This window comes from Falco naumanni, chromosome 15 (genome assembly GCF_017639655.2).
Source record: "Falco naumanni isolate bFalNau1 chromosome 15, bFalNau1.pat, whole genome shotgun sequence".
NCBI lineage: Eukaryota > Metazoa > Chordata > Aves > Falconiformes > Falconidae > Falco > Falco naumanni.
In genome coordinates this window covers 12232921-12259581 of record NC_054068.1, presented here as the reverse complement: position 1 = coordinate 12259581, position 26661 = coordinate 12232921, and the positions used below count along the sequence as shown (strand labels likewise).

The 26661-nt window shown below is 37.7% G+C and overlaps 1 protein-coding gene across 6 annotated transcripts in view; it reads right to left on the bottom strand.

Moving 5' to 3' along the window:
* Positions 1 to 26661, bottom strand: part of LOC121097745 (neural-cadherin-like) — a 66904-nt gene that overhangs the window by 11028 nt on the left and 29215 nt on the right. For 3 of the 6 annotated variants that reach the window (XM_040615011.1, XM_040615012.1, XM_040615013.1), the window contains exons 9-29: positions 26111 to 26279; positions 25161 to 25331; positions 24037 to 24209; positions 22860 to 23027; positions 22010 to 22259; positions 21780 to 21907; positions 20732 to 20918; positions 19838 to 19981; positions 18072 to 18355; positions 15943 to 17557; positions 14057 to 14150; positions 12695 to 12879; positions 12253 to 12482; positions 8815 to 9092; positions 7708 to 7922; positions 6838 to 6965; positions 6105 to 6232; positions 3831 to 3954; positions 3084 to 3264; positions 2022 to 2188; positions 995 to 1259 (exon numbers count right to left, since the gene is read on the bottom strand). In XM_040615011.1, the coding sequence (XP_040470945.1) occupies positions 995 to 1259; positions 2022 to 2188; positions 3084 to 3264; positions 3831 to 3954; positions 6105 to 6232; positions 6838 to 6965; positions 7708 to 7922; positions 8815 to 9092; positions 12253 to 12482; positions 12695 to 12879; positions 14057 to 14150; positions 15943 to 17557; positions 18072 to 18355; positions 19838 to 19981; positions 20732 to 20918; positions 21780 to 21907; positions 22010 to 22259; positions 22860 to 23027; positions 24037 to 24209; positions 25161 to 25331; positions 26111 to 26279 (5284 nt within the window). The remainder of the gene's footprint in view (positions 1 to 994; positions 1260 to 2021; positions 2189 to 3083; positions 3265 to 3830; positions 3955 to 6104; positions 6233 to 6837; positions 6966 to 7707; positions 7923 to 8814; positions 9093 to 12252; positions 12483 to 12694; positions 12880 to 14056; positions 14151 to 15942; positions 17558 to 18071; positions 18356 to 19837; positions 19982 to 20731; positions 20919 to 21779; positions 21908 to 22009; positions 22260 to 22859; positions 23028 to 24036; positions 24210 to 25160; positions 25332 to 26110; positions 26280 to 26661) is intronic. The other 3 variants (XR_005831072.1, XR_005831071.1, XM_040615014.1) reach the window with 2 other exon arrangements.

The following is a 26661-nucleotide window of genomic DNA, read 5'->3' as shown; positions in this document are numbered from 1 at the left end:
GTGTCGTATGTTGTTATTCCATTTAATGCGTATATATTTTAGACATTTTCTCCTCGCACTTTTGTGTTATTCACTGAAATACTTTTACCAGGTGAAAACATTACCACCTTGTTTCAAATGGATTTACTAGTATCTGGTTAAAGAAGTGAAAGGCGTGGGGGAGAGGTGACAGACAGACATCAGGTGCATTTAACCAAGTAATGGGTGTGTGTCTTCCTTGTCAATATAAAAGATCTGCTGCATAACTGTGCATTATTTACACTATGATTTTAGGTGAAGGATGAGCTGCCAACTGAGGACAGAGTAAAAAAAAGCTGTTACAGGTATCTTAACCTTAGATAAAGAAGAAATATAGAGAAACATAACTATTCAATTTCCAGGCTGAAAACTGACATTTTTTTAACAGACATCATGACTGTGTCCATTCCATTGCTGAAAATTGAAATTGTTATCTCTAATTCCATAAACCATTTCTAATTTTAGTTAACGCTTCATCTGAGTGACTATAAAATGCACCAACACAAAGGTCATGCATAAAGGTAATAAACCAGAGTTTGTTCTGTTAGGCACATATAAAATGGAAATATTCCTTTCAGTATAGGGACAGTTGTATTTGGTAGGGAAGGACAGCAGCTGAGCGGGCTGGATAGAACCATGCAATGAACCGTGTATCTAATGCAGTGAGCCCTCCACAGCCCAGCTGGGAGAAGCTTGTGGATCTCCAGTTACAAATACTACACATACAGTCACGTGAAGAGGTCACCACCTTTGTTGCAAGTCCAGCAGCTAACAGTATTTGCTCTTAGTTCCCTGCTGTACCTTTTTCCTAGTCAGAACAGTTTTCCTGTCCCTTTTGCAAAGTGTCATGCAAGCATCTGTCCGTTTTGGTTGGGCTCTACATAAAGCAAGCTTCTTGCAATATGCCCATGTAGTACCAATAAACCTTAACTTTTACAGGTCCATATTATGAACAGTGAGATCAAAAATTCCTCACCTTGAAAACTCTTGTTCTGAATGAATGGGTAGGTGTTTCCAAGGACCAAGCTGCTAGGGTCAATCACAATCTCTTTGTACGTTCCTGCTGCTTTCAGAATTTCTCTCTTCCCACCTCCTTCATAAAGGCGAAGAGTAAATTCATTTTCATTTCTCTCCAGTGTGATATGATGCCATTCACCATTATCAATGTGGTAGGAGGGAAGGCTTACAGAATAGTCTCCATCACCCAGATTATATGAGACCACTAAGAATCCCTGAACAACCTTGTGGATAATTAACAAAGTAGTAAGAAAGAAAACAGAAGTCATCACCGAATGTTTTGTATTGACCTGTAACTTCAATCGTAAAGCATTTGTTTAAATGTAGGTTATGTTTACACTGCACATACAGTGTAATGTAAAGATAATTCAGGTGCTACTGAACTAGACAATCTAAATACTGGTAGTGGTGTAGCATGTCATTCACTTGGAGTAACTGTACCCTGCGTGTCTCTTGGACAAATTTATAGGGCTCTTCATATGGCTGAGAATCTGGTTTATCACCTCTGCACTAACAGCTCAAACCAGCTTAACTGAAGAGGTAACATGGTTACATGACAAGAGGTGACATTTGGTGGTACGTATAAAACGCAAAGGTTCTCATTTTGAGTCCAACACCATTAACTGCTACAGGCAGCTTTCTTGCCAGAGTCTGCACTATGCAGGATCGGCCACTCATGACTACAGCCAAATAGGACACCAGGGTAGACACACCATTTAACCCATTCTGTATAGCAAACTATATATACTTCACTGTAACTGGCAATAAATTCCTATGAAATCAAATGGGATACGCCATGGCTGTGTAGTCAACAGTGAACGATCAGATCTGTAAGTGCTCATAAAATGAATTCCAAAGTTTTTGTGCTTAGCATAAGGTTTTTGGTTCCGTTTCCAGCTCTTACTTAAGCTAACACTTCTCTGGGGTAACTATTCACTGGCATTGATTTAACTTTATGTTATCACTGTCTGGGATGCCTTGCTCACCTGTAGGGTGATGTGTTCATCCTTATTTCGAGACAACATGCTTGTGATGACACTGTCAGGCTGCCGTGTCCTAATCATGGCTTCAAACAGCGTCCTACGGGCGGGCACGCTGATGGGAAGCTGATAGCGAATGTAACTTCCTGGCCCAAATGTGTATTCTTTGGCAGCTAGAAAGACAGAACAGAGACCCTTACGGCATTTTGTGAGGAGAAGGAAATACTGTTGTTTGCATTATTTTAATAATAAGAGTTGAAAGTAAAAGAAAAAATTGTAATGCACAGCACGGATCCATGAGACCAACTTGTCTTTTGGGACATGCCCCTTTAACTATTTCCACAACTTCCCCAGTCACTTTCCCACTTAATCCTCCCCTGTAAAGAGGTGATCTCCCTCCTGACTTGATCCTGCTGATGTTCCTCCTTAACAATGCTCACACAGGATGACGGCAGGAAAGCAGAAGCTCTGACCAAGACAAAAGAAGAGACTGCAGACAAAGTATTAAGTGCTACGACACATTTTCACAGCCTGCTGTTTTATAGTTGTCTTTTTGCTGCAAACTTTGGCTCCATGAGGGCGAAAGATCCCACTATACCGAAAGCACAGACTCTTAAACCAATGGAGTGTCTTCCAGACACCGACAGAGCAGTAATTTCTAATTCTACTTGTGTAGTTCTAATTCTGCACAGCAAGTGGTACTGGCACACTCACGTTTAAGTTTTAGGTTATTGGATATTTCTGAAAGTGCAAACTAATGCAAATTCAAAACCTTTGATGAAAACACATTATTTTTTTCACAATTCTTTTGTCATGCAGTCTCCATTACACAGTTACTACACAAACACCCTCAGGACTAAAGAAATGATCTAATACAGCGAAAGTAATTTCTCAAAGGGAATTAGAAAATAAACTGTTAAAAATTGCAAGTTACTATACTGAAACATGGTTTTACACAATGTAAACATCACAAACCACCGCAGCAATCATTACCTGCAAACATTTTAATTTTTCTGTACTGTAAAATTTACCAGCCTATCAATAATGTAACAGAAAAAGAGACTTCACCTTTATCACATCGATAGCCATAGTAACCCGGCAAACAACGACACGCGAATGAACCCCAGTCTCCAAGACACCTCCCATGAACACCACAAGACGACGACCCCAAGGTCTCACAGCTCCCATCCGTAAGTGTGCAGCCAGGGAGGCTATTCAGGGACTCTGCAGGAGACTGAAGGTCATATACCTTCAAGAGAAAATTGTATGACACCGAAACATTATTTAAGAAACACTTACACTTCATTTTAAAACACGAATAGCTATACCACAGAGCAGTCTGTTCTTCATCTGCATTGCTTAAGATGTTAAGTTTGCTTTTTGACATTCAGATTTCAACTTATTTTCTCAAGACCATATTTTGCCTTTGAATAAACTCAACCGACTACGAAAACAAAAAACCCCTAATACTCCCCAACAAAGCAGACAGCTGGCATAAATATACCGTTATACAATTGCCATTCAGAAGTTCTCTGAATGCGCAAAGAAGCTTGGAAGACAGCTGCATGGAGTAGGGGATAAACAAAGGCACAGTTTCTGGCTCATAAATACATCTGCTTGTAATTGAGAAACTACTTTTCAAGGTAGTTGTTCTAATTATGGCCTCAAAATCCAGCATTTTCTTGTATTTTACACTGATATATGGGCATCGAATAGACGAATGGAAGTAAAAGTCTCAGGGATAATACAAAACTGCCAAAAATTTAATAAAGAAGTTTACTCCTTTGCTAAAGCAAAATGCTTAAATTCCCTTACCTGAGTATCCAAGATGAAATTGCGTAAACAACCCGAAAAGTGTTTGTGCAGCAATTGCGGGTAGGAATATGGTAACGATTCTTTCACGCCACCCAGTTGGAGAACATGGTTCACATTCAAATACCTTTAGAAATCATATGAATAATAAAACCAGATGTGAATTTACCTTCAAACATAGGCATTATATAAGGCAGATAAACATCTAAACTGCATTTCCAAATAACAGAGGCTTTATAAGTAACAAAGAATGTAACTGTTTTATCATCTTCTTTCGCTTAAATACAGTCAGTCAGAGAGCAGAACCCAGCCATTTAAAATAAGGAGTGATTAATTTTTTAAACATGACAGTGAAGTCTATAGGAGTTTAACTGTGGGACACTTATAATTCAGGTATGTTTGTGTTCAAGTCAGGAACAGCTGTGATACTCCAGACACCATATTCTCCTTTAAGTACTTCTCTGTGTGCACATTCATCCTATACTCTAAGAATACTACAACAAAGACTGTTTTGTGTATGATAAAAGGTCAGAAACCTGAAAGTTGGGTCAATGTGGTCTAAGAGGTACAGTACACGCATCCAGGCTCTGCAACATCTCCCAGCCACCTCTACGAGCCAAAGAATTCCACATTCTTTTAGTCCTCACACGGTTTCTTTTTCCCTGAGTTATCAACTCCATTTTTTGTTTTCATTTATTCTTATATTTTTCTCTTTTTTGTGTGCTCCCTTCACAACCAGGAGGGCTCCATGCATCTGCTGACAAGGCTTAATCCCAGTGCTCCCCAGCACACTTGCTGAGACCATCTGTTCCACAGTTCAAGTATCTTTATTAGTACAAAGGTTTCCCTAAAATAAAACCTGAATACTCCTCATTGTAACTTAAGGCCCTGTATAAAACAGATTTTCTAAATCCTCTTTGCAGCATGCTTTTATATACACTGAGAATTTTCATCCCTCTCCTCAGTTTTCCCTTCTTTCAGTTAAGTGACCTCAATTCCTTCATTCTTGATAGGTCTTATCCTCCAAGCAAGCTGATTACAATCACTGCTCTTCTCTGGACTATACCCCATTGGTACACATCTATCCCACACCGTGGTGCATGAACTGGACCCCAGAACTCCAGCTGAGGCCCAACAGCGCTAACCAGAGTGGAAAGGTTATTTTCCATGTCTTAGAGAGGCCCACATGTTGAGGTATTACTGTGTGGTACTCATCTTTTTCACGTTAATGTGGCATTGCTGCACTACTCGTACCTTTTACAGACACTGAGCAGCTGCTACCTTCTTTCCCTTTGTGAGGCTGGTTATTTCTGCTTACATGCAATACTTGGCCCTTTGTCATAGTGGAAAAAGCACAGTGTATTTTCAGGTTTTATTTTCAGTTTGCTGAGTTCATTTTTAATTCCAAGTCATGCCCTCCAACATACCGGTCATTTCTCCCAGCCTGGTGTCATCACCAAGGGCAATAAACATCAGCTCAAAGGATGGAATTATATTGAATCCAAACCCTTGCAGAACGCAGCTGAACACATCCTTCTGCTTTGAAAGTAATAACTGCTTTTTTAATAAGATTTTCCAACCTTTTCAGTTTTAAGGGCGAAGGGCTGACCCAACAGTACAAGCAATTTAAACCACCAGAGTCATTATCGCACCTCAGCTGTATTACTTTGCTGGAGAAGACACACAGGTGGATTGTATGCCGCATCAGGAGACAGCCCACAAGGCGACACACCAGCCTCAGCCTGCTTTAATCAGCAGTTCATCCAAGTACACCCAGCTGTGAAGTTATCAGCTGAGGGATGGATACACGTGCACTTCCTCTGACTCCGCGATCAAGGCGGATCAACTGGAGAATCCCATGTGTCAGTGTGTCTTAACGTTCACCAAAGCTTGTCAGTAGGAGCCCTCAGACATACGCCAGTCGGACAGGAAGACTGGCCTAATTTCATGAGGTTTTCAAGAACAGGCTTACAGTGACTTGATAAAGATAGTGAGAGAAATCCTGTGGGTAAGGGATGGTACACAGAACCCACAGAAGGTCCAGTATTAGCCACACCACATTCTAGGGTTCTCATTTAGTACTGCACCACTACTCGAAGGAAGACTGGTTCCTCAAAATGGTTTTAGTGCTTTAAGGTCCAGACTTAGCCCAGAAGGCCCTAGAGAAAAGCAAATGGTTTTATGCCCCTAGTCATTAATAACTTGGCTTCCATTCGATAGCCAAAATGTTCAAAGGCCTTAAAATACACTGTCTTTCAGTGAATCTCAGAAATGTACCTTGCTCTTCGTGGCACAGACCCAACGACTTCACAATTTGTACGATCTTCAGTGGACAGCCATTTACCTACTCCTTCTATCTCCGAAACAACAGCTGCACTGCAGTGATCCAAAGTGAATCGAACATCCTACACCAAAACATGGGATTAATGAATTAAGAATTTCTGTAAAATTCAATAAACAAGTTATCGAATTTCCACCTTTTTCATTTGCATACCATCAAGTGAAAAGGGCTGGGTTGTTTCCTATTCTGTTTTCCAACTTAAAATAACCAGTAAAGCCAAAATGGAACCATTTAACAAAAGAAGGCACTAAATTCTGCATTTAATTTATGCTTTTCAGTAGTTTAACCACTTTTGCAAAACCTGTAACTGCATTTGCAAGTAATTTTTCATCTGCTTTTTGTGCATAGGCAATTGATTTCAGTGTCCAAATGTGTACACTGAATGCACAAATTACAGCTAAGCCTTTATGCACATTCCATATGTGCCACAGAACTTAAAAAACAGGAGAAAAAAAGATTCCTCTGATCCCAGAACAAGGATTACAACATAGGTATATTTGGAATTGACAACGCTGTCTTTCCAAAATTTGCATTATTCATCAAATCTACAAACACAGTTGTAATAATACATGTAATTAACCAGTCTGGTTTTTCTACCACCCTGTTTCTGCACAGGGAAATGCTATTGGAAATACAAATATCTTGATGTGGAAAAAAATCGAATCTGACCTGACCATTGGTTCTGACTTCTAGTTGATGCCATTTTTTGTCTGCTACATTCAGGTGACTTGGAAACTGCAGCGTCACAAAACCCAAGCCATGGCTCATCTTCAGCACAGGAATACCACCGGAGAGTTCTAATACAACATGAACAAGAAATTAAATTCAGCTGTGAGAATCTTTCCATTTTGGATATGTTAGCAGTTAATGATTGTACTGATTTAATGAGGTAAATGATTAAAAACAGCTAACAACATTACCTTTCAACTAATTAGGAAAATATAAAATGCCAACCATACTGTGCATCTTGTGTATTAATTCACAAAAAATAAGCAGTAGTAATCTTATAAATATGTGTCAACATAAAGAAATGAGTTCTAATTGTGTATAAATTTTCCTACAGTGGCACACTGGGGCTGGATTCATCCATCAAATCATTGCTGCTTAAAAAAAGTGCAAAAATGCTCCAAGACTGAAAGCAGCTTAAGTGGATTTCTTTTCTCACCAAACTGGATAAGAATGACAAGCGACTAAGACTGCGTTAATCATGTAATAGTTATCTTCAAAGTACATAAATTCCTTTATAGCACTACAGTTTTCCTAGAAAGGTATTTATTTATATATACATATAAATCTGTTTATTTTGCATTCCCCTTGATTTCTACAACTCTGTGATGGACCTAAAGTCATAGGTGCAGGCTACAAAAATAGACATTAAAGAAGAACGACCTATTAGGAAACGTTTCAAAATATTCTCAAACCAGAAAATAAATCAGGTCATAAGAGGGAAAGACAGAATTTATACTCTTTACTACACTGTTCGCAAGCAACCCATTCCCAAAAGACATTTAATTTTTTCAAACACTTCTGCAGAAGTACCTATTGCAATGAAGTTTTCTGTACTCCCAGGTTCTGGATTTGATAAAGGACCACTATACAGTAGAAGTCCATCAGGAACCGCAGTAATAAACTCGAGAGAGAGCAAGCTTTCGAAACAAGGCCTGATGGGACGAAACCATGCATAACCATTACCATGGAAACTGTGCTTAGTCTGCTGGCAGTCTGGTCCATGAAATGAAGCAGGACAAAGACATCTGAAAGAGCACAAACACAAAAAAAATAGTCAAAATTCCCCAATGTTCAACTTTTTTTTGGCTTTACATGCAACAGATGTACCACTTAAACTACAGTAAAAAACCAGCAGTGAAACAATAAAGATTGTAGCAGAATCTCAGGGGTCCCTGGCAATTATTAAAGTAAGAGTACAAAGATATTTATCCACTATACTATCTCCATCAAAAGGAAGTATTTTGGAGGCCATATTTTTGAGAACAAAGAATTTTTTCCCTAAATAAATAACAGAACACCAAACATCAATTGTCCAATCTATTACAGAGAAAACTCAGGGAGGTTAATTCCTAGCTAGAATAATCCAGTATAATTTCATGAAAGGAATACTGGCACGTGCCAGGTGATGCTATAATAAAGCAAGTTTCTTATCTAATGTTTTTTAAACTGCTGATTACCCATTGTTTAAATTACATTTCACTCCCCCTATATCCCTGCCACTATCACTGATAGTTACCTTTATTATGACTCTTCTGAGCTGGGGCAAGCAAACAATCAAAAAAAAACCCACCAAAAAACCAGAAATCCAGCAAGCACACTTCCCATTCCTTCATACTGAATTAGGTGTTCTTCAAAAATGACACGTTAATTAAACACTGTTTTTTCTCCAGGGTTTTCTTTCTCACTCACACACTACTTCCACCACTGTCAGCACTACAGCACTGTCACTGGACTGTTAGTGAAGATCCTGTTGTCATTAGGTTTACACTTCAATGCACTCATGGGTTTTTTTTGTTTCTCCTTCAGTCATAATTACATTTATGATTTTTTAAGACCTGTACCTTATAAGCTCCATTCATTACTTTAAAAATAGAAGGAAAAAAAAAGGAAGAGAATCTGCAATACAAGTTTCCTCACCTGTAACCATTCAAAGTGTCAATACACACCCCACCATTGAGACAAGGGCTTTGAGGGTAGGAAGAACAAGACTGATGAACTCGGTCCCTAGCTGCACAGGTGCAGACAGCATTGACATTGCTTGTTACGGAGACAAATGACACGCTTCCAGTATCCATCACTGTTGGGATGTCACTCATGATGAAGTAGTTTGTACAGCCCGTGCCCTCACTACAATTTGCAGTCCTACATTCATCTACATCAATCTGTGAAATGTTGAATTGTAAAGCTGACTGGATCTAAAAGAAAATAGAGTTTAACACATCACCAGTCTTGTCTTAATGGATACTTTTACTTACTCCTTAATTTCTGAAAAATCTACGCCATCACAGACTTAACGGAATGCTTGTTTCTTGAGTATCAATTATTAACATCCCTGACTAGACAGGCAAGCAAAATGATTTGACAAATACAGGAAAGATTTGAAAAAAATGACAGTAGCAGTATTTCCTAAAAACTTACTCAACTGACACAACTGACTATGAACACGTTAAATCTATACTGGCCTACTAAATTTTTTCCCCAAGTACCAGAGCTCTGAGAGCAGCGATACTCCACCTTCCAAGCTGCATCACCTGTATCACACTTCTCTGCACCCTGATAGCAATAGGCATGTTTTAGCTCAAGCCAGCATAAAAATTCTTCCTTGTGAGTTACACCCAGATATTATGTGCAAGATATTCTCTTGCATGTAAGGTTACGGACACAGGAAAATGCAGGGCTGAGCTGCATTCAATAATAACGCCCACAGAGAGTGGCCTGACAAGACAATTTTGCAGCAATTGGGATTCAGTTTACTGATTCGTGCCCCATGAACTTAGATTTAATGACAAACTGTGTGAAACAAAATGCAGTCAAGTCAGCATACTGGATGGTATCCTATTCCACATTAATCTTGGCTAGTTCATTGTTTTTGTCGCTAATTGGGGTTACACCTGAAAGCCCAAATACCCCAATAAAGAGAAGAGCCTCACTGTATATATAGGTCTTGCAATGTAGTAACAGGGTCTCCACAATTTGCAACCTCTGATTAGAACAGACCAAAGAAGAACTAGCAGAAAGCAGGAAGAAGGGAAGCAAGCTGTTCAGAGCCTGAGGACAGCAACAGGGCTGCCGTTATTTCAGACCTTCCGTGCTTTAGCCAGCAGCCTACGCAGTGGACTAACTTACCATGAAATTTGTTCCCTAGCACAACAGATTCCTTCCCTCTGCTTGTTTGGGGATTTTGCACAGGTGCCTATAAAGCTTCAGAATTTGATCTGTATTTGGTGATTCAAATACATTAACATCATGCATATTTAGTGCTCAAACCCGAATACAAGAGACCTCACTGCTCTCACAGTGGTATACCCTGAGGTATACAAATGTAAAGCTAACAACATTACATCAGACTTAGACTCTCTCTATTTATACATTTAATATGTATTTTTTCAAACGATAAAATGTATAACAGGTATCTATAAAATAAGCTTTGAAAGGATCAAAACAAATAGTAAAGCACTTCTACTTTATTTTCGCCCTTGTTCAATCATCTCAATTCACCGCTATAGGAACTTTGACCTTTATAATCAATTGTGAGTATATCCTCAAATATCGTCACATGTATTGAAAAATATGTCCCCAAAGGCATAAAATATACCTTATAATGACATGATGCATCCTGACAATGCAGTTTCATGTCTGCTGCCCACATCCATCACCATTAGTGGAGAGTCTATAATGCACATTTAGGCAGCTATGTAATACTGTTATAAAAAAACATACTGTATATAAACAACCTTGGCTCCTTTACAGTATTGGGATGGATTATTTCTCTGCTAAATAAAAACAGTTGTTGTGAAGCTATATCCCAAGGAAGTAATACAAACATATTATTTACTTAGCAACTCAATTAATAACTCCAGTGCTAATTACTTATTTTCTGTATTTCTAGTTAAACACATGTACAAAAACTACCCAGCTATGAGTGGTTTTCTGTAAACTGTTGGTGATTGCTCACTAGAGCTATTCATTAAATATTGAAAGGTGATATATAATTGATAAAAACATAATTTTTCATTAAAATATGTGAAGAAATCCCCTTGTTACCACTTTGATTAATTCACCTGCCATATATTATGGGACAGAATATTTGAATTCTATGCAGTTTTCTGTAATATTGTTGCAGTTAATTCAGTATATACGCAAAAGAAGCAGTCGTTACGCTTCACTAATACTATTAGTCTCTGATATTTCCTACTTGGTCACTCTTCAGAGTCTCACCATAATCCACACAACTATTTAAGATACAGCAAGGTGTAGGCAGGTGGCAAGTTAAGATATTTCTCTTTGGTTCCTAGAATCAGGCAGACCCTGCCACATTCACAAAAGGGAAAGTACCATCTTCTCTTCAGGAAAAATCCTCCATAAAATGAACCATGTACTAAATGCCCCCATAGCCACAAATTACATGTCAGGAAGTGCTGCCTTGTCCAGAGCAAATTACAAGCCAAGCAGTGGCATCTTGCCCTTGTGCAAAGCAGTAGCTTTAGCATCTATTTAGCATCTATTCAGAAGCATCTGCAGGAGTGCAGCAAAACCAAAATCTGGAGGACTACAAAAAAAAAAAAGTGGAGCCAAGACAGACTGTGTCTGGGTAATTAAGTTTAACGGCGTGCAGGACAGATAGGGAACACCAGGAAGGGGAGGAAAGCATCTTACATTCAAAAACTATTTTCCCTTTATTTTATTTATTTATTTAAAAAAAACATGGGGGAGGGTGTCACTTCGTATTTAAAGTTGTCCTTTGGTGAGTTAAATACAATGACAAAAGTGGTTGTCTCCATCTCACTAATGTTGTAACTGTTCTTCTAACCTGCATATTCCTTCCAGCACTTCTATAAGGTGTCAGCTCTTTGTACAGTAGAATTTCCATCTGGGTGGCATCAAGCCTCTACTGTAAGTGTCTAACAACAAGCTGATGTGATTACCCAAATCATCAGCATCTGGAACATCCAAAAAGCTGTCATTTCCAAGACATTCTCTGTACTACAGTACCACTTTAGCTTCCAAGGATTTCTTCTGACATCATATTCAAAAGTCTGATAGATTACACAATGAAACACAGGTAACTGTACCATGAAGGGAACGGAGAACCATCTTTCTGCGACTAAAAAGTCGTTATATTTATTGAACCAGAAGTTAGTACAACTGTATAATAATTGTACGTATGAGACTAAGGGTAAGGGAGAAAGCTTGAATTAAGCACTTGCTTGACAAGCGTTTTTGTCCTGAGTGAAGCTGGAAAAAATACTTATCTGTAGATCTAGCATATTCTTCTATTGAGGCTTGGGATATATAACCTAAAAACTCAGTATTTGGGTGAATTACATAGATGCATGATAACCCTAGAGAATATACCTCATTTTTAAATGCTGCCATCTCAGCATGTAGTTTCTCAGGTCTGTAATATGCCGAGCCATCACGGACTGCAAATCTTACATCTGTCTGTCTTCCATCTATGTTCATCACACTGAAGACAATGATATCACTAAGCTTAGCAGGTAACATTTTTCCTAGTAATTCCTTGAACTGGCCATGTCTTGTTTTGCCGTGTTTGTCTCTCCTTATGAACTCCTCTGCTGTGACATCTGAGTTTGGGATTTAAAAAGAGATAAACATGAAATACTGAGAGTCCATAGGTTAATTTCTCAATTTATTTCTTATTTTACAATATGGAAGCATACAGGAAAGTGCCCTACCGTGATAAATCAAGTATTGATATAATGATACCTACATCACATAATTATTCAGTTATAGAGGCAGCTATATATATAAACTATCACCAGCAAATGAAACCAACCTGAAAGACGCACAGTGGCTGAGTTTTTTATGGCTTCATTTTCCAGCTCTTTGACATGGATTCGTACTGTAGATATAACATCAGGACAAACTCCATCAGAAACTCTAACTTTCAAGTTGTATATTCCTTGGGAAGTGTTATCCACCATCATCAAAGAACCAGTCTTCTGATTTAATCTGAAAGACCTAGACATAAATCTTCAATTAGAAACCTTAATAAATTAAAATTGAGCACTTTATTCATTAACGTAATTCAGGAGGCCTTAAATGTTACTATGAAGGTTATAGGTTCAAAACTTACACAAATTAGTAAACAGCAAAGCACCAGAAACATCTTAATTCAGTAATTACTGTCTGCAGAGCTTATACACAGATGTTTCTGCCACTCCCAAATCCCCACACTTTCCCGAAGTTGAATAAAAGCAGTGTGTAGTTGAACCACGGAGCTCAACGTTGTCATCACGGGCAGGTCTATGAGATAAGTACTAAAAAAGTGATAAAACTACACAAAGTCGTTACAGATGCTCATCTACCCATCTGGAACATGATAAGGACTGGATGAAATCTCTGATATCATCTTAATTTGCCACCTCACAGGGACAATAATCAGTAATTATGGAAATATTCCATGACCACTATTATGGAACAGTAACCTCTTAATATGGGAATAGGTCCAGGGGCTGCTGATGGACAGAAAGTCAGTCTAATTTGGGGCTACCTAAAGCTTTTGAATTCTTATTCACAGCAGAAACAAAAAAAAAAATAATTTTCAAACCCATTTTCTGCATTTCAAACAGCATACAGTTATGCTATATGCCATCTCAACTTTACGATATGAACAAATAATGTATAAGTAGGCATTAAGGATCCAATTCAACATTTCAGTTAACAGAAGACACTCCACTAATCTGAGTCATGGTTTTCGCATGCAATTGTAAATGTAGCCATCAAAGGAGATCACCAAATTCCCTTCCACTTTAGATGAAATGATTCCACTCTGCCCTTTTAAATTTGGGATTTGTATTCCATCAACTCTAACATTTGAGAGCAAGTATTAAAAACTCTATTTTTAAATTGCATCTTACAGAATGTATATTTTTAAATAAAACAGTGATGACATCTGACTAAAAAATCAGCATTATGGTGTGATCCTGCAATCTCTTGGAAAAAAAAATTTAATGCATTAATTTCTTAATACCTAGCTACCCAAGTAAAAAAGAAAAAGAGCATTCAGAAGGTACACTCCTTAGTACACTCAATGACTTTGGCTTTATGCAAAACATGAACACAGAGAAATACATGGTGAGTAAAATAATTACAGAAGCATAAATATCACTCATTTTGACACAAATACAATCCTCACTTGAGCAGTTTTCCTTCAATGAGAAATGTTTTATTGTCCCAGTCATCTTGATCTGGTGCAAACACTTCCCCAAGCACTGTTGTTGACCATTTTCCTGTTGAGATAAATTATAATAAATCTGCATTTAATTTTTGCTTTTCAGTGCATTTTATATTCTGCTGCATTCATTACTACATCTGTTATTTTCAGATTCCTGCTCAATTTGGTGATGGTTATGATCCAGGATCCTTAAAATAATATATAGCTTGTCATACGATTTCTGCCAGTTCTGAAAATGTGAGTACACTATGGATGTCACAAGAAAGAAGTAAAGCTGAAAATAAAATACAATTACAGAATGATACATAAATAGAACTCTATATAAATTTACCAGACAAAAAAAAAAAGTCACCACGTCAGGAATTAATCCCTGTATGTTTCACTGCTACTCTTATTATTTCAAACAGCACACAAATGGAATCCAGTGAAAGAAGGAGAGCATCTTGTGGGATGCAGCTGGTAGATAAGGACACGGCTAAGAAAAGGAAATGGGCAAGAAGCCACAAAGCTGTGCCAGTTCTTGGCCCTTTTTTCAAACCCCTGTGGGCTGTCACAGAAGTGGAACACCCAAGCAACTGTTCTAAATAGCAAAAGGAGCAACTCCAAGGAAGGAGACCTTTGAACGTCACAGCCAAGATCCAGCAACATGGGAAATTTTTAAGATTCATATCTGGAGCCAACCCACCCGAGAAAGTTCATTCTCTCATTTCTATGGTAGGATCTGGTCACATCTTTTTCTAGCTTAGGTATACTGAATTCCACAAAAATAACTCACTGCAAAATACCTCCCACAGATTAACATGTCTAATATTTATCAGAAATTCTACTATTGCAATGATAACTTAGATACAGCCAAGTCTATGGAATTCCCCAAGAATGGAATATCTGGGGAAAGGCGTAATAAGCCATGCTTAACAAGGGCCACCAGGACTAGTTTAAGGTCAAGTTTTACAGGTAATTTCAGGAAAAACACAGTAACAGAAATCCAAGACAAGCTTTAGAAAGTATTATTAAACTACTCATCCTCTGCTAAACCACTCTGATGAGAAAACATACAACATTCATGTAACGGATGCATTTGCTCTGCTCTCTCCCACTGTAACATTAAACCTCACAGTACTGAGGCTGCTATCACAGAGCAGCTCTCCTGATAGTACTTCTTGATGTACTGCACATCACTCAAGAACACTTCTAGAACAGCATCTTTTTTTTTTCTCCCAGTTCAAAGACTACATGTTCTAGAAAGCAGTCATTTACTGCACCCCAAACATTATATTCTTTTCCTAAAAAAGCACTGACACAGCTTTTTCTTAGACCCCTTCTTGCCAGCAGAAAACCTCCCTGTTCACGATTTCTGTCCTGTTCTGCCACACAGTGGCTGTCACAGCAGAGGTGGGACTGATCTACAGTTACTGGGTAGGGCTCATCTATGAACCTCTGTTTCTCCCAACTGCTTCAGTTCTGCCATTCCCATCAGATCTCTCAGCATCAGATACTTTCCATATCATGCATCATGCACACACAAAACCCCTTTCCTCTGTGCGAGTGAAAAACTAGTGGACGGAAAACAGTTTTTATCACTTTATGAAAATACTGCTTTTTCTGTAAGTGCATTATATACTTGTTTGCAGCTAACAGTTTTTTGGTAGGTGATCTTTTACACACTAGGGTCTGAGCTTTGCAAATATACTTTACTCGTTCACATCATTTAGTAGTTTATAGAACTGTAGTTTCAGTTTTGAAATACGTAAACTATTAAAAAAATTAATTAAGAACCGCAAGAGCAAAATCATGTGTAAAACTGTGCTATATTCATGGATCTGATATAATATCCAGATAGTACTTACCTTTGTAACTGTACACATAGACCTCCTTATGGCCAGATTCATGGCAGTTGTCATTTTCATCACCAATTGTTATAGTTAGGGTGTTTGTAGAGCTCATAGCTGGAATCCCACTATCTGTTATAACTATTGGCAGATGAAACACCTTCTGCTTTTCTCTGTCAAAGGACCTCAAAGCAGTTACAGTTGCTGTGTTATTTCTGTTGTCAGTAAGAGAAAAATCCAAAGAATTCTGATAATCTGGTGGCAATGAAAATGTGAAAGGTGGCCCGTTTTCCTCACTGTCCGGATCAAATGCATGAAGCAGCTTTGATGTATGGTTCATATACACAATTTCAGGCCTCAGCATGTTTTCCCAAACTACAGGCGTGTATGGTGCCTCAAACCTTGGTCCATTGTCATTAACATCAAGCAAGTTAATCAAAACTGTAATGCTTCCAGTGTGGGCAGGTGTCCCTTGATCTGAAGCTTGTACAATTAAACTGTATTTTTGAATGGCTTCACGATCTAGTGTATTTGCCACAATGACATGACCATATTGGTCAACTGCAAACTGTCTGATAGGATCCGAATCTGACTTTATAGAATATATAATGTTCCCATTCAAACCAGAATCCTTGTCTGTAGCTCTCACTGTGGCTACTGTAGCACCTACAGGCATGTTTTCAAAGACAGGGCTTGCCTCAATAAACTGAGAAAGGAAAACTGGGCTATGATCATTAGAGTCTTCAACTTCAATCAGGCATACTGCAATACTAGAAAAATCAAGATCTTCTACTGTAATAGTAAGATTAAACTGCCTTTCATGTGCATTCTCAAAATCCAATTCTTTTTTCAGTCGAATGGTGGCACATTGCCATTCTTTGTCACTCTCAATATAAAACTCCTGGTCTGGGTCTCCACCGACGATACTGAATATTAAGTCAGCATTTTCCCCAACATCTGCATCTGTAGCACACACTTGCAGAACTTCTGAGTCGATGGCACTGTTTTCAGGAATTACTGCCTGCCACATCTTTTTTGTGAATTTAGGTACTTGATCGTTGACATCTGCAATCCAGATAGTGGCAGTGCCAGTTCCTGTTAGCCCTCCCCCATCCCTTGCTTCAACAGTAAGAAAGTAATTTTCAGTTCTTTCTCTGTCTAGCATTCCCCCCGCTACATGGATTGTACCAGTATTGGCATCGATATTGAACATGTCAGTACCAAACTCATTTTTTACATTCTCTGTTATCCTGTAAGTCAGGACAGCATTAAGACCTACATTTGGATCGTCCCGATCAACTGCACCCATTTCCATGACTAATGTGTCTGCAGGAGAATTTTCAAAGACATTCCCTTTGCAATCATCAGGCATGCATGTGAACATGGGTGCATTGTCATTTACATCCCACACATTAATAATTACATCAGCAAATCCTGTAAGTCCTGTTCCACCTTCATCAGTAGCCAATACAACAAATCTCCACAGTGCTCTCTCTTCCCGATCCAGCATCTTGTGAGAGTAAATGCTGCCCGTTTTCTCGTCTATTGTGAAAATATCTGTTGCACCATGCCCATGCAATGAGTATCTCAAATCTCCTTCATCCACATTACTATCAGGATCATTTGCCATAACCTACAGAAGTTTTGAAAAAAAAGACATAGAAATTACAAAATATGCAATGATTGCATTATACCCTATGTGCTGCTACAGTCTAAAGGAGTCCAAGCAAAACAATATCACATGCAATTAATATGTGCAGGGCAAATAAATGGCAAATGAGAGGCAGCTGAGGGACAATTCAGAGTAAGTAAATATGCTTTGCGCTACAATAACAATGTAGATATTCTAATACTAAAATAATATTGTCGTACTTGTAGAGGTAATTTAAATATGCTATTCTGATAGCTATTTTAAAATGTAATTATTTGCATTTTAGGATCACAAATGATCAATCCTGCTTCTCCTACTTACTATCTTTGTAATTATTTTTCCACAAAAGTCCATTTCTCTTCTTCCACTGACAAAAAAACCCTCAGTAAAACTAAATTTCATTAATATATCTGTGCTGGATTATTGTTAACATAATTTTACCAGAGTAATCTGTGCTTTTTTACTGTAATATGATCTCTGAAACTGCATACACTACCTGAAGTACAAAGACTGGTAACCCATCCAGTTCCTCCATTATACTTCCATAGTATTCATTGATAGAGAAAACTGGAGTCTCATCATTTTTATTCAAGACATTGATGACGATAACTGCATAATCTTCCCATTTCCCATCAGAGGCCAACAAGTGAATCTCATACATTTTTGTTTCTTCATAATCCAGTGGTTGAGCAATAAAAATGGCTCCTGTTTCTGGTTCTACATCAAGTACTCCTCCTGTGTTTCCAGCTGTGATCTGATACCGTAATTTAGCATTTGTTCCTGTCAATTAACATCAAAAGACACACATTTCTTGAAGTAGATTGAAACATGGAATGTTAAGAGGAAGTACAAATCTTATGATAACTGATTTTTGGTATTAACAGTTTTGGGGTCTTTTAAAACATGCAGCTATGCCAGATTACTTACCAGCGTATTGAATTCTGGTACGTCCTATTGTAATCTGTGTCTTATTATAAAAATGTGTCTTTGCAATTAAGTATTAATTCTGCTTTTACTTATGATACCTTGAATTCTCTGAAGGATCAATATGACTGGCCAAGGCTATGGGACCAAAGAAACATTCTTATTTGCTAACATGCAGCGTGTAAGAATGAGTTATCGTAAAACACCTCATAGCATAGAACCACTTCACACTCATATTAATTTATGCACAGACTTTACCAACAAACAGGATAATTATGTATTAAGCCAGAGGTGACAGTCCTAACAGAACTTCTCACAATTTTAGAGGTAATACCAATTCCCCAATGGTTTTAGATCAAGTAAAGACTTCTAGCCTTTCTGCAAGCTCTACCTTCACATACCATTCTTCTCCTCTTTCCTTCTTTCATAGCTACATCTTTAATCATTTACTTTATTAAGAGGACAGAAGTGTCATACATCCATCACATCAGGGTCTCTGATCCCAACACTACAGAGTAGATTTACACACAGCCTAAATAACAAACTAAGAATTCCTTAAGTAGGTAAATCCTTCTTCAGTACAACTTGGCCACATTTGCCTCAACCTCCTTGAGCCAGGGGGGAATTAAACACAGTCAGGATGTACTTGCGCTTCACAGCCATAATGACAGAACAGTCCTTTGGGGCTTGTGCAACAAAATATGTATGGTTTTGCCATGCAGCAAAGCCAAATTAGTAGTGCACCATGGCCAAAAGACAGAAGCCTGTACCGTCCCCTCTCTCATTTATAAGCACTGGTTATGTACTTATTTTTACATGACTTACAAATTACAGCTGAATTCCTGACTGATTTGTAGATAAAACAATATAGCTAAGACTCAACATGTGCATTTAGGAAGTCTAGATTCAAATATGAGAATGTGTACCAAAAAAAAAAAACCACCAACAAACCAAAAACAAACAATACAACTATACTGTCCACAGAAAGAGCAAATGAACCTCACTGAAATCAAGTCTGATTCATTCTAGTCAATAAGGACATTTTTATTGGTCCCCATTTGTAAGAAAATGGTATGATCTATAATAAATTTGTATTTGCTGGCACAGAAATTATTCCCTATCATCCCACATTAATGCATTGCCTCCCGAAATAAGAGTTGACTTATGCCTCACAGCTCCATTATGAACTAATGTTCATGCCTGATCAGTTCACTTAAAGTTTTAAAATCTGAAGACAAAAAGACATCCACCTCTCTAACACCACTAAATATGTCTTGCTGTGCTGAAATTAACTCATTAATATTTTAGACACAGCTATGGGGAATTCCAATGCTTTACCTTCATCTTCATCATTAGCACTGACTGTAATGATACTTGAGCCCACATCCTGGTCTTCATCCACATTAACTACATAGACACTCTGAGTGAAGACAGGCTTGTTATCATTCACATCGCTGATAAAAACGCGCACGTAGGCTGTGTCTAGAGAGACAAGAAACAAGACATTAAAATACTCAGCTGTGCCACTTCTGTCAGCTACAATTCCTTAAACTGTCTAGCTGCACATTAAATGAAGACGAATATGCAGACAATATAGAAACAAACCCTTAGGGTTGTGGACAATACATATACCAACATTACTCAAAAGCACTTGGACATCAAATCAGTGTCACATCCAACTTGTTTAAACAGATAATGTGTGAATAATTGATGCCTAATATGGCAATTGTATAGCTTTCAGTCGTAACTTTTTGTCCTGGAGCTACAAAAGCCAAATTTTAAGTCTTTGTTGAAGAACAGTCGTCAATTGAGAATGGGATTTTTCTATCTTGAACTTTCCTGCTTCATACTTCATAATTACGTTTGACTGAGTATATTACCATATTCAGTGCTCTGAGAAACACTTTGTTACCCAAAGGTCTGCATCCTACAGATACTGGGTGCATCCTTGCTAGCTAGGAAATTCTCGCCAAACTAACTGTGAAGCCATAGTCTTCCTTTAATGTCAGAACAAAAAACTTACCTGGTCATCACATAAAATATCTCTTCCAGACCTGCCACAACTGTTGCACACAGAAACAGTAGGGGAAAAAAACCAAAGCCAAAACAACAGGCACTCTTTCACAAGTGCACTTGAAAAAAGGAAATTAACATTTAACCTTGCACTTCAGAGCTTTTATTTTCAGAGACCAATCCAGGTAAAATCATGTTTGCCACAGACGTGTCTCTTACCTGAGTTTGGCTTCCCATGTTTTCCATGTCGAGCTGATTCAGAGCCATCTACTGACTTGACTTCGAGAAGACAGGACCTCTTCTTCTCTCTATCAAACACTGAGGCAGTGTATATTGAGCCTGTCTGTGAGTCCAAGTGAAAATATGTGTAGTCTCTGCCACTGTCATGTAACAGGGAGTAAGTTATCTAAAGGATTAAAAAGAAGTTATTAACCTAAACTTTCCTTTTGTTCACAACTAAATGCTTAGAGAGGAGGAACAGTCTTGTATTTGAGAACTTGAACAGGGCCAAGAAAGCTAGGTACAACTACCAGCTTGAGCAATATAGCTTAAAGTCAATTAACTTCCTTGCATGTTGGCTGCTGATCTGTAAAGGAAATAAATTTGTCTTGTTTAATCAGTCCCTGAGTTCACTACTTCACGTTTGTACAGTGCTTGTGCAACAGCACTCAAACTCAGCTAAAGATCCCGGGTACTAATATAATAACGCCAGGAGAGCTGAATTTGAACTTGCTCAGTATCATAGACCATGTTCTAGTCTCTATTATATGTAGGTTTTTGTGCACTTGACTTCAGCTTGCACTCTTGTTCTAAGGATATAGCTACTTTTGATTTTTAAAATCAGTAACAAATACATCTACTTTTGATGTTAACTTGACATATTTTGTAAGGGCTCAGTTTTCAGTACCCCCAATGATTTACAACTCACAAAAGCTTTTAACACATCTTTCCTTCCATTAATTTATCCAATCATATTTTAGGTCTATGTAGACCTTTCCAAACCACAGCATTTTATAGCACATTTTTCACCTGAACCACAGACTGTATAAATAAGTATTTCTTCTGTTTTCTATCTCTCACCTACTAGTTTTAGCTGGATTTTTCATATGGCAAGACAGAAACGTAATTAACTACTTTATTTGATCTCATGTTTCCCTATTAGTGATCCCTTTCCTCGGTTGGAGAATTCTAGTCTACTTAGCCATTGTTCACACAGAAGTTGTTCCATACCTTTCATCATGGAAGATGTAGGTCCCCACTTGCTTACCTCACCATTCTGACCAAGGTCAAGGTCGGTGGCAGACACCTGAATGACAAATGTCCCAACACCAGCTCCCTCTGTTACCCAGGCTTCATAAATAGATGAAGTGAAGAATGGGACATTGTCATTGACATCTAAAACATCAGAAAAGAGTGCATAAAGAGAAAACTATAAAACTTTAAAGAAAAAAATAACTACTATGATTATACTATAACACTGCTGAAGAGCTTACTCACCTGTTACATTAATGTAGACTGTAGTGAATGCTGCCAGAGGAAATGCAGCAACATTCTGTGCTCGAACCCTCAGCAGAAAGCTCTTTGTTGTTTCATAATCTAGTGGCTCAGCTACCAGGATGGAAGCAGAACCATCATGTCTGTTTGGAGTCAGGTAGAAACGAACTGGCATGTTGGTCTCCGGAACAAGTCCCTCTTCTAGGTTGTAAGTCACACGGGGATCACCAAGGGGAGAAGTTGCTTTGATTGTCTGCACAGTTCAAAAAGTTTGCATAATGAACACTTCTGTAAGCACAGCAACATTGCTAAAAGCTTTTGTGTATTAAGTCTCGCAGATCTTCAGCTCTCAACTGAAAACAGTAGTATACAAGTATTTCTTGATACCACATCTTAACCCTGCCTGATACACCTCCAGGCTGGATACAGCTGCAACCAAAGGTTATCAGTCATTACATGTTTGGTTACTCATGCTTTTACCCTAAAAATGGGTATTTTGGAGTAACTTCATAAAGCTGTTTCGATTACTCATTTCAAGCAATCAAACCAAACAACTCTTAATTACTTTAAGGCAAGTAATCTCCTCAGGTAACACAGAAGCATTCAGAAAATTGGAACGCCTATAGTGTAAACCAAATGGGAAGGAAATTAAATAATGGTTGCACACATATAAATTAGAGCCAAAATGCTGATTACCATTAGCATTTCCAAAAGAAAACTGAAAGCACATCATTGGTCCCTGCAATACACAAAACTTTTATAAAAGCTCACTGTATTTAAGCAAATAAACAATGTTCAGCTACCCTCTAGCTTTAAAGCTATAGACAGACAAACCAGTTTGTCCCAATCTTACCAAAACTGATGCATCTCGTGGAGTATTCTCTGGAATAACAACTTCGTAGCTGTCTCTTTCCCACTGTGGAGGCTGGTTTTTTGCACTGGTAATAGTTACCGCAAGTTCAACTTTACTGCTCCTATTGCCTCCATCTGTAGCAATAATCTCTCGAATTATAGATGATGTCTGTAGAGTTAAAAAGGTTTCATTACAAAGGGTTTTGATCAGGGCTCAGATGAGCTTTCCCCCCCTCCCTCAATTAAATAAATACACAAAATTAAAGGCACACTTAAAAAAACCTGCACAGAAGAACATTCAAAACTGCAGAATACTCAGTTCAGAACATGAAGTAGGTGCAACATTGCTGAAAATGCTGCTATTTGCTTTAGTTAAGATTGTCAGAAAATGTTGCTATTTGTCTCAATAACCTTAGCAAATTTCACACATGCTTATAACAAAAGCAAGAAAACCCAAACACTTTGCGGAGCCCCTGGGTACTTAAGCTTACCTATCAACAGTTTTTGTTATTAGGTCTGTAGGGGTTTTAAGATTCAATAAAGATAATATATTAAAAAGATATACCTTCACCAAAGTTTTGTGTCAGAACTTAAATTTCAATATTAAAAATATCTATTAGGTGTTTAAAGATTGACATCTACAACAATATTTTTGTTTCAACACAAATTACAACACTGAAAACATCAAACTGCTTATGTAGGTATTTAGAAATGGCTGAAACTGGTAAATTTGGGATAATTACGTGCACTGGTTTGGTTCATTATGCCTTCACCCTCCTAAGGGATAGCTATGCTTAGTTCACCATGACTAATGTGTATCAAGTTGGGGATCTGTATGAGAAGAAAAATTTCACACTCTTTCACATTCAGGTTTGTGGTTCAATTCATTGCCTGTTAACACCTGGGCTCTTGCTCACCTGCTTATGGTCTCAGCCCTCCATTCCTTGGTATTCATATGCCAAAGCTAATGAAATAGGAAAAACAAGTCTCAGAGGCAGTGCTGTCAGCTGCTACCTTCCAGCTGAAAGCGGGGCTTGCTTAGAAGCAAGTAACAGTGAGCTAAAAGCCTTAGACACAATATTGATCCTTTAATGTGAAGCAGTAACACAAACTTGCGACTTCAGTCTCTCCTATGATATACCGAGATCGCCAGCCTAAAAAGGCAGGAAGCATCATACCTGAGATATGGGTTGGTTCACAAACACCCATCCTGTAGTAGGATTAATTTGTAAAAAGTTTGGTTCTTCATTTGCTATCAAATATGTAATGGCAGCATTTGAGCTGTAGTCATCATCATGGGCTGCAACACGAAGAAAGCTGGTCCCAACTCTTGTGTCCTCTCTTAGGAAATCTAATGTCAAGAAAGGATTTCATACTGATAATTACAGTCAAATTGACCATGAACATCTTACTAAGAAATTATGAAATACTAAAGTAATAATGTATGGAAGCTGTAACTTGATCTTCCTTGGAACAACAGCCATAAATCAATCTGAGTATTTTAAAGAGCTGCTGTCACTCCAGAGCTGTGCATCACATTTGAATTTCATATTATCACATTCATAACCTGGAATTGTTATTTCTCATAAGGTACTTTTTTTTTTTTTTTTTTTTATGTCTTGTATTTTGATAAGGGACTAACTGCTCTGTATTATAGAAATATACATAAATGTAATTTTAATTTATTGCATAAAACCAGAAAAAAGGACAACATTGTCAGAAACTGCTTTCTAGGATTTGCACAGTATAACTAATTGAATTACCAGTCTTCATTTTTTCACAAATATTATACGTGCCTCTGGGTGTTTATCCACAAACAGGGAGGGTTTTTTTAAGAATCAAGAAAGAAAGGTAAAACAACGAACAATGAAGAATTATGAAATTCAAATGGGAAAAGTATGCAATCATAACTTATGACAAAAATCTATTAATCAGAAAACAAAGGATACAGTTAGTTTTCAGTGCTGCACACTCACGTTATTATTACAACTTTTCCATCTCTATGTAGTACCACAGGCTCTTGGAATAGTCAAGGTAAGGAAAGAGACTGACATGGCTATTGTTTCAAGGAATTTTCCCGTAATGACACTCAGGAAAGCCTACAAGTCAAGACTGAACTTGTTACATTGCACATTCCACAGGATAACATTCCGTAATTAACTGCGGTAAGTGCATCTCTGGCTGCAATCACCTAGTTGATCACACCATCTACTTCCAGGAAAGACAAACCCCAAAAATCTTATACATCAGGTAAGTTCACACTCAGGGCACCGAAATTCATCCAAAAATGACTCTCAATTACATTCATAGTGGGTGTTTTCAAATCTGGGATCATTGTCATTTTGGTCCAAGATGACAATATTTATCTGACACATTCCAATGAGTGGTTCCACTGCCTGATCTGTTGCTGTCACAGTGACGGGATATTCCCTCTGTTTTTCTCGATCAAATATCTGAAGAGTTGCCAGAACTCCTGAAAATAAATTAAATACCAGAGAGCCAAATTACTATGCATTTGACAATATTCTACATTTAGATGTTTATTTGTCTGTCAATACACTGAGATACAATACAATAGGTTAAATATACCAATAATGTGAACTTCAGGTTCAAAGATCCAATCACAAGATTTACCAACTTCAACAGCTTAAATTATACTGCTCAGGCAGATGCAAACTTCATACAATTAGACTTAAGTTGAGAAAACAGAGATATTTACCAAACTGACTTTAAGAGAAGCAGTTTATAAAAAATATTTCTTGTGAAGAGCAGTAAGTACAGGGTAAAGGCATGTTTCATGTCTTTTTATCCTCCAAAATTTCAGCCTGAATTTAGTTTTGCCTTCCAAGGCTTAGTCTCTTTGCTGTTTGTAAACTACTGTCAATTGGATAAATCATTTTATATGCCATTAGCAATGTTGCAAGGCAATGTGCACATAAAATATGTTTGTTTTTTTTTAAATCCAGTTACAAAAACACAGAAGTTATTTCACACAGCAGAGCTTCCACATTTCAGGGAAAACATCAGTTCTAGTTCAGTACTGGACATGTATGAAGCTTTTAGTTTCAAGGAATATTTGTTCATACAGCTGATGCAGTTTATATTTTGTTTGCTATCAAAAAACTAAATTAAAAAGCATGAACAAAAAACTAAATTAAAAAGCATGAAGCCTGATTTTGTTTAAGCTTTTTTTTCCATCAGTGTAACAAAGTGGTTTCTATCTGCCAGTATCAGTTCTGGTATTTGCTTTACCTGTGTCAGGATGAATACTAAATGCTGGTAGGACACCATCTCTGTGCATCAAGCCATATTTCACTACACCATTGTCTCCTTCATCAGCATCAGTAGCTTCAACCTGCAGTACAACTGTCCCTGAAGGCTGGTTTTCCAATACAGAAGCATGTTCCCGGTAATACTGACACTGAGAGCGGGAGAAAGAAAAAAAAAAAAAAAAAAAAAAAAAATCATCAAGGACTCACCATGCCATTTGATTTAAAGATATACTAGAGGGGGGCGGAAAGAATTAAAAAAGATTTACCTACACTTTCATTCACATGTGCTGATGTTAATGCTTTATCTGTACCACAATTAAATTTACATACTGCAATTGCTATTTTGCAGTTACACAAGCAACACAAAACAGGAGGCCACTGAGCATCTCCAACTACTTGGAGAAAAAGTTAGTTTCTTCCCAATGTAAATATTTTTTTTGTATTAGTAAAAGTCTTATAAAAAAAGAGAACATATACTTGCCCAAAGCACACAATTGCTTTGGTCAAAAAGCAATTTCTATGCAAAGTAAC